The sequence below is a fragment of the Camellia sinensis genome, chromosome 1 (genome assembly GCF_055761805.1).
Source record: "Camellia sinensis isolate YWXY chromosome 1, ASM5576180v1, whole genome shotgun sequence".
In the NCBI taxonomy this organism is placed as follows: domain Eukaryota; kingdom Viridiplantae; phylum Streptophyta; class Magnoliopsida; order Ericales; family Theaceae; genus Camellia; species Camellia sinensis.
The window spans coordinates 41,637,023-41,645,673 of record NC_138961.1 but is presented as its reverse complement, the minus strand read 5'-3'; the positions used below and the strand labels follow the sequence as shown (position 1 = coordinate 41,645,673).

The 8,651-nt window shown below is 34.3% G+C and overlaps 1 protein-coding gene across 1 annotated transcript; it reads right to left on the bottom strand.

Annotated features, from left to right (window-relative positions):
* Positions 1 to 3,009: 3,009 nt before the first annotated feature.
* Positions 3,010 to 6,333, bottom strand: LOC114313152 (uncharacterized). The gene is made up of 4 exons (XM_082874272.1): positions 5,325 to 6,333; positions 4,983 to 5,255; positions 4,681 to 4,931; positions 3,010 to 4,568 (listed from the first exon to the last, which is right to left on the bottom strand). The coding sequence occupies exons 1-4, from the start codon at positions 6,331 to 6,333 to the stop codon at positions 3,714 to 3,716; spliced, it is 2,388 nt and encodes a 795-aa protein (XP_082730398.1). The 3' UTR covers positions 3,010 to 3,713.
* Between the last annotated feature and the right edge of the window lie 2,318 nt (positions 6,334 to 8,651).

Below are 8,651 nucleotides of genomic sequence, written 5' to 3'. Positions count from 1 at the left end.
TATGATCAAACCATTTCAATCTATTCTTTCTCAACTTGTCTTCTATCGGTACTACTCTTACTTATTCTCGAATATACTCATTCCTAACTTTGTCTTTTCTAGTCTTGCCACACATCCACCTTAGCATCCTCATCTTAGCAACAATCATCTTATCTAGATGTTGTTTCTCAGTTGTCTAACATTTCATCCCATACAACATTGCTAGTCTAATAGCCGTTTTATAAAACTTCCCTTTTAGTCTAATCGGTACTCGTTTATTGCATATTACTCCAGATGCACTATTTACATTAATTCTGTGGACCACATCCACTCCAATCTCTTCAGTCGTTGTAATAATCGATCATAAATAAGGAAAATGTTCACTCTTAAGTAGTTTTTGGTTCTCAATCTTCACTTCTCCTCTGCTTCCATTGTGGCTGTTACTAAAATTACACTCCATATACTCTGTCTTAGTTCTGCTTATCCTAAATCCTTTAGATTCAAGTGTTTTTCTCTAAATCTCCAACTTAGTGTTGACTCCTTCTTTGGTCTCATCCACTAATACAATATCATCTGCAAAACGCATACACCATGGCACATCATCCTGAATATTACGCATCAACTCATCTATAACTAAAGCGAAAAGATAAGGACTTAAGGTTGATCCTTGGTGTAACCCTACAGTAATTGGAAATTCACTCGTCTCTCCAGCAAGCGATCTAATAGTGGTCACCACATCTTCATACATATCCCTAATCACATCAATGTAACCTTTTGTCACCCCTTTTTTCTCTAACACCTACCAGATTATATCTTGAGGCACTCTATCATATGTTTTCTCAAGATCGATAACCATATGAATAACTCTTTTCTTTTCTCTATACTTTTCTATTACTCTCTTCAAAAGATAGATCACCTCCATTGTTGACCTACTAGGCGTAAACCCAAATTGATATACAAAATTAAGAGTATCTCTACCTCAAGGATTAGAGCAAGGTTTGGAGGTCTAGGGTTTCGAATATGGAGAAGAGGGAGAGAAAAGAGAGAGAAAGTGAAAGATTTGGCCAAAAAAGGGATTTAAAGTGTTGACCTTGAACAAACAGCTTAAGCTATCAATCCACTGATCAAGCTGTGAAATTAAGCTTATAATCTCGAATAGACCGCTTGGGTAGTCAAAGGTTCACTTGAGCAGACCATGCACACAACTCAGGTACTCAAACTTCAAACGGGCATAACTTTCTCATCCGAACTCCATTATGGGTCATGCTTTTGTCTAAATTGAAACCCTGAAACAAACTTTCCAATAGTTCTATCCTCACATCCAAATTCAAAATGTGGAGAGAGAAAAAGGTAAAGGAGTGAAGATTGCTCATAGAACAATTATTTGAATCAATATTTTTGGTTCAATCTTACTTTACCATTATGATACGATCTCAATCAATACTCTAATGTCAATCAAAGAGGCTCTAATTACATTAATAAGAGAGCCCAAAGCAATCCTACTAGTCCAAGGAGTATGAAGTGTTGCAATTCTTGTCATGTTATTTTGTAATAAATCCATTACATTTTTTCTCTTTGTTTAGCATTAAAATATTGGCCGTTATGCCCTTGTGTGGGTAATCTAAAAGATTCAATTGGATTAATGGTGATTTAAATAATTAATAATGCTTTTATGTGTTTGAACTCCTTGAATTATGTTAACCCCTGAACCAATCTAGAATGAATTCATATTTAGGCCCTCATTTTTGCTCTTTGGTAACTAAATTATAGGACAATAAAGCTTGATGCTTGTCAAAGCGGTGAGAAATGGTAAACACTCCGTGAAAATGCAAGAGGATTATGCATGTACTTTTATCTTCAAACTGGGAATCTATATGTCATAAAGTGTACAAATAATTTGATTATGAGATTATTTCCTATTTAGTCCGTGTGCGAATGATGATGTAATGTACTTGTGTGATCCGAGTTTATTTACCTTTTAGATGAGTTTGTTTGTTTCACAGAAGTGTGTGTATATATATATATTTGAAAAAAGATAAAGCTACTATTGTTCCCATAAAAATAAAATGCAAGTGTATTCAAACTGGTGTGAAGGAGTTCGGGCCAGCCCTGAGTTTTAAGGGGTTCGAGAGGCCCTTCTATTTGTTTCTTGCTATTAAGAAATTTAGCAAGCACTCCCGATTAAGATTGAATAAAATTTTCTACTTTCTGTTTCTTTTTCCTTTCTTCATGTCCAAAAATATAATTCCTAGGATGGATGGTTATATAATAAAAAATCCACACAAATTCACAATGACTAATATCTGCAAATAATGTGTTTTCATAAATTAGAGCACAACAAAGATTAGAGATTTCCATTGATGCACCAAACCAGTGAAAAATAGCAACAAGCATAGAATTAGAACTGATTTATTGCATATACACATATAAGCATTTATAACAATAAATTGAATTCAAGGAAAGAACAACACATCAACACAAATTAGGACAACAACTACAATTAGGGCTAAACTAAGGGCAACAACTAAAACAGTGAAACACCATTATTAACAGTGCTAAGTAACTTAAACAGTTATAGCCTTAACTGATAATAATTAGGGCCAAACAATTATATCATCAAATAAATTATGGCAAAGAAATTAGAGAAAACAACTATAGTCTTACATTACTAATATTTGACAAACAAATAAAGAGAGTGAATAAGAAGAACTCACAGATTGATTTCGCCAGACCAATACACGGTTAGGGATTTGCGAATAAAATAAAATAGGATTGTAGTAAAAAAAAAAAAAGTGGTAATTTATACAATTGATCTCTCTATTATGAGCTAATTTTAATTTAAATAATTTGATCTCCATACTTTGAATTTTGTTTCAATGCGAACCCTTCGTCATGTATTATTTACATTTTGAACGAAAAAAAATCACATGCAAAGAACATATATTAATTTTGAATTTGTGATGTACATTTAAATTTGATGTAATGAGATGAGAATCACACCCAAAATAAATCCGATCGACACATTTCAAATTCGAATACTTTCTTTGAATAAGTAACATTACTTTTCACTAAATGTGCTACATGTAGATTTGGCTCATCCAATCTAGAAGTAAGGTTGTTATTAAACATGTAATCTCTTCCAGGAAGGAGATTATTACGACAAAAGCATTACATTCCAATTGATTCCCTCATAAATTCATCTCTTTCATTGTATTTCAGATCCTAGAAGGGTGTCTTTGATGAAATGCAATTTAGCTGAAACATCATGAATGTCCATTCCTTCTCTAGGCAATTCTAAAGAACAATTGACTCCAATTTCAAGTATCAAACTCAAGCACTCCACTACCTTTTCACCTCTTATGAAGCTTTCTTCTTCTTCCCCTTCGATCTGAAAAAGTGTTGGGTCTAAAATCTCTGATACATTGCAGGGCAAAGCCTCTTTCACAAAGCTATGGAGGCTTAACCCATCTTTAAACATTTCATCGGTGGGTCTCTTCCCAGTAAACATTTCTAACACAAGGATGCCAAAACTGTAGATATCACAGTATGCCAAGACCTCACATCCCACACCATATTCTGCAAGCAAAAATGCAATTGTAAGGGGGAAAATTTTGGATATAAAAGACCGAAATGTTCCATAAACAGAAAAAGTCAGATAACTGTGCAACGAAAAAATATTGTGTAGCCCAAATCACACGTGCAATTTTCTTTACACCTTTTGGTGCATGAAACAACTAAGAATAAATGAAGGCATATTCACCTGGAGTAGTATAACCTATTGTTCCCCTTATGCCAATAGAGCTTGTTTCATTTCCAAACAAGCCATGGGTGTCATGGTCAGCAAAAAATTTTGCTAACCCAAAATCACCAACATGCCCAGTCTTATCTTTGTCCAGAAGAATGTTGCTGGGCTTAGGATCGCAGTGGACTACTGGGGGTTGGCCCTGGTTGTGAAGATAATTCAGGGCACAAGCAACATCAATGATAATAGTTAGTCTCTGAAGAAGGTTTAGCTTCTTAAACTCTTCATTTGATAAATCTTCACTGCAATTTGGATGTAACCACTCTTCAAGGCTCCCATTGACCATGAACTCATAAACCAGAGCCTTGAAGTCATGACCTTGACAATCTATTGTCGAACATGCCGTTAGTGCCTTGACAAGGTTCCGATGTCTGATGTTTCTTAGTGCCTCACATTTGGATACGAAACTCTTCGAAGCTCCATGTCGCAAAAGGTTAATTACCTTCACAGCGACAATTCTTCCATCAATAACTCCTTTGTATACAGACCCGAAACTACCAGCACTGATTAAATTGAAAGATGAGAAGCCATCAGTGGCTTTAACAAGAGTTTGGTAAGACACCCTGAAGAATGAATTTTTTGATGAATCTGAAGGAGTATCTTTTCTTCTATTTCTGAACCAGCAAAGATAGAGAACACACCCCACGAAAGCTAGTCCTACAAGCCCAAAGAGTATAGAGAGTGCTAAAGTTAAGGCATTGTTTGATCTCCTATTTTCATCCACTTTGAAGTTGCATTTAGGTAGCTTCAATTCAGCTACACCCCCCACAGAGCTTATTGTGTCCCACTACTGATATTTTACTTGCATTACTAAATACACCTTGTGTTGGTACTACACCTTCAAAATTATTAAAAGATAGATTCAAATTTTGCAACAAAATAAAGCTCTCCAAGTACACTGGAATTTCACCAGACAAGCTATTATTCGCGAGATCCAACTCACTAAGGCCTCTCAAGAAACTCAAAGAAGAAGAAATGGTTCCGTTGAAAAAGTTGTTCCCTGAATGTAGCGTTTCCAGGCTTGTGCCGCTACCCAAAGTGCTCGGAATTTCGCCCGATAATAGGTTCTTAGAGACATCCAAGTAACCAAGGTTTATCAACTTTGCAACTTCCATGGGAAGAGAACCACTCAATTGGTTTTGGGACAGGTCTAGATATATAGATAAGGATGAGATGGAAATAACTGGTCATGGTATTGTACCATTAAGGTTGTTTTGAGAAAGATGCAACAATTGCAAATTGTTGCAATTCCCTAGACTTTGAGGAACGTTTCCCTGAAATTTATTGATTCCTAAAGCAAGTTCACTTAACAAACTCAAATTTCCTAGGGAAGATGGAATGTTATTAGACAATGAATTGTCGGTGAGATACAATTTGTGTAGATTTTGAAGCTTTCCAATCTCACTTGGAATAGTACTAGTGAGTTGGTTAACCTGCATTTCCAAACTCTGCAAGCCAACAAGATTTACAATCCCTGGTGGAATGCTTCCGAATATCTAATTGTGGTCTAGATACAAAAATTGAAGATTGCTCGAGAGATTACCGATGAATTCTGGAAACTTGATGTAAAACATGTTATAATTCACAGCCAAAAACTGTAAATTGGTGGCATTGATCAAAGAAGATATAAAGTTCAAGTCATCATCTTCCTCGAATTCAAGCTGATTGTCGAAAATGCTTAGCCACTCGAGGTTTTGCAGCCTTGCTAAATTAGGAACCTTTCCAGTAAGGTTGTTTTGAGGCATTTCTAGGTCATGGCGTTTAGATGCATTCGATATTGAAACCGGAATTGATCCTGTATATTGGTTAAAAACAATGCTGAAGGATTCAATATTGGGAAGAGTGATGCCCAAGTCCCAGGGAAGACTTCCCTGTATTTGGTTAGTAGAGACATCAAACATTGTGAGAGAAGAGTGGTTGAAAAGCGAAGGAGGAATGGCGCCAGACGACATGTTCATGCTGAGTCCGAGCTCCTGAAGATTCTTCGGCCGATCAAAACCATCAGGAATGCTGCCATGAAATTTTTTATCAAACAAAGACAGTCCACGAAGAGATGACAAATTCGCGAAAGGAGATATACTCCCTGTAAGATTGTTGGCCTCTATAATTACTATCACGAGCTTCGACAAGGATTTGAGGTCCACAGGAACTTCTCCGACCAGCCCATTGTAAGAAAAATCGATTTCAATGAGGTTAGTGCAACGAGATATATTTACTGGAATTCGGCCACCAATTGAATTGTTATTCAGCCGCAAAATCTGCAGCCTTGGCAAACAACCAATTTCCGGCGGAATTTCATTGCCAAAGCTATTGTTCTGAAGTAGTAATTCCCTCAGAAAGATTAAATTCCCGAGGTGTGGTGATATTGATCCCACCAGTTCCCGGGACTGTAAGTCCAAGGCAGTGACCCTCTGATGCCTGCGGCCACACATAACGCCCTGCCATTGGCAGAAGTGGATGGAATCATTCCAGGAGCTCAAAGCATGCAGTGGATCCTCAATTATTTTGCCCTTGATTGCCAGCAATGAAAGCCGGTCCGTCTCATTCCTCATTAGCCAGGAGCTGGATATGGTAGCAGTAAAGCCAGAGTTGAGAATGCTCAAACAGCATAAGAGTATTAGATGAATATGCAAATTGTGAACTAGCCATGGCATGCTCAAGCTTAAGCTTGGAAGCCCCATCGAGCAAAGAAAATGTATTTATTTGCTATGTGTTGGTGGATTGTATTTATTTGCTATCTGTTGGCCGGCTCTGGGAAATGGCAGTTTTGACCCGCCAGATTAGGACTAAAAAATAGGGTCCATTTAAAATTTAACATAATTTTGTCAGACCTCATTGAAAGAGATGACCCCAACACCAAACTCAAATATATTAGTGGAAGAACCCAATTACTTTAGATATCAAAATTAGCCCAATGCTTACTCTCCGTTTGAATTGAGAGATAAGAAAAAGAAAGGAAATAATTGTGGTTTTTCACCTTTTATTTGAATTAACTATGTTTAAAAAATGAAATTTGGGTTTCTCACCAAATCTCACCCCTTCTAGTGAGAAAAAAAAAAACTTAAGTTCAGTGTGATTTTATTTTATCACCATTTCTATTCATTTTTCACAATTACTCACCTCATTAATCATCCAAACAAGTAATTACTTGTTTGGAGGATTAATATGGTAAGTAACCTCATTCTTTCTATTTTTTTTTAATTTCTCACCAAACCCTTAATCCAAATGGAATGTTAATACCAAACCCAAAATAAAATTATTCTCATTAATGGAGGGCGCAAAGTAATTAATTTTACATTACCAAATTTCTCTTCAACCCAATTGACCGGTCTAAAATTGAACATTTAGGTCTTGATATTTTGTAGGATGTTAGTTAGTGTTAGTAAAGTTAAATTACAACTAAAAGGGTTGCTGCTGCTCTATCAATTCGAACCCCTAACCTTCCCTTCACCACACCCTAAGGCATAGTTATAAGACTATTAATTGGGTTAAATCCAAGGTCTGTTGCTTGTTAACATGTGGATATATAGGATTGTTTATTTAATTATGCTTCTTAGAAATTATTTATCTATACATGAAAGAGAAAAGAAAAGAAGGAACAAACTTGTAGAGAATTAATTCAATCTCAATAAAGAGATATTGGTTCAATTTTGCAATTAGAAATACACGAACAGTAATGTTTAAGTGATATTGTGGCACGATTAGCTCAATTTTTGTTTGATGTTATAAGTTTAAATTTTTGTGTAGTATTTTCTGTGCGTATATAAACGGTGATAATATATATAAAAAATTAAAAAAAAAACATTGGAATTTTAGGGTAAATTATAAATATATCCTTTGAGATTTGATTAAAATATGAATCATTCCTATGGTTGTAAACATTATATTCTACCCCCTGAGGTTTTAATTTCATAACAAATCACCTCTTTTATTAATGGTCGTATTTAGCAAAAGCTATTTTTTGCTTTTTGGACTAAAATTTACAAAAAGACAAAATAAGTTAAAATAGCCAATAAGATAAAATGTCACATTAAACCAATAATTGTTTTACTTTTTCTCTCACAAACATCACATCCAACTACAAAAAAATCCACCATATTCCCAAACACAAATATTGTAACCTATTAAAATAGCCAAAAATTAAAGGGTAAATTACAAATACACCCCCTGAGGTTTGCTTAAAATACGAATTGCCCCCTGTGGTTTGGAAAATTACAAATACCTCTCTGTTAGAATTTTTTATTTAACAAAATTAATTGAAAAGGTGAAATTTTAACTATTCACCTATACAATAATAAAATTATCTGAATTATTAATTGAAATAAAATTTTAACATTATTAAAAACTGTTAATAAACTTGATGATTTATTAATAAAATGACCTATTTGTTATGAAATTAGAAACCTTATGGGACATAATGTAATTTCTAGAATCACATGGAGTAATTTGTAATTTAAGAAAACCTTTGGGGGTGTGTTTGTAATTTACCAAAAATTAAAATAGCCTACTAAAATAGCCAACTTTCCAAATGAGGCCAATAAATCATGAAGTCAATTAACAATTTTTAATGATGTTAGAAATATGTTTTAATTAATAATTCAGATAGTTTTATTATTATATAAGAGGTTAATTATGAATTTTATTTTTTTAGTTAATTCTGTTAAATAAAAAATTCTGACAATGGAGTATTTATAATTTTCTAAATCACAAGGGAAATCTGTATTTTAAAAAAATCTCGGAGAGTATATTTATAATTTATCCTTATTCTTATCTTTTTATATTTTTATAATATTTTTTTAATTGATTTTATCTCTTGAAATATAAAAATATTAAGACTCCATGTTAAGGTTAGGGGTGTAATTTTGGCCCG

Coding starts and splice junctions, on each gene's coding strand:
- LOC114313152 (XM_082874272.1), bottom strand. CDS start 6,333: ATGAGGAATGAGACGGACCGGCTTTCATTGCTGGCAATCAAGGGCAAA. Junction 5,256..5,324: donor CAAGTTTCCAGAATTCATCG/GTAATCTCTCGA, acceptor GCATTCCACCAG/GGATTGTAAATCTTGTTGGC. Junction 4,932..4,982: donor TTCTCAAAACAACCTTAATG/GTACAATACCAT, acceptor CTATATATCTAG/ACCTGTCCCAAAACCAATTG.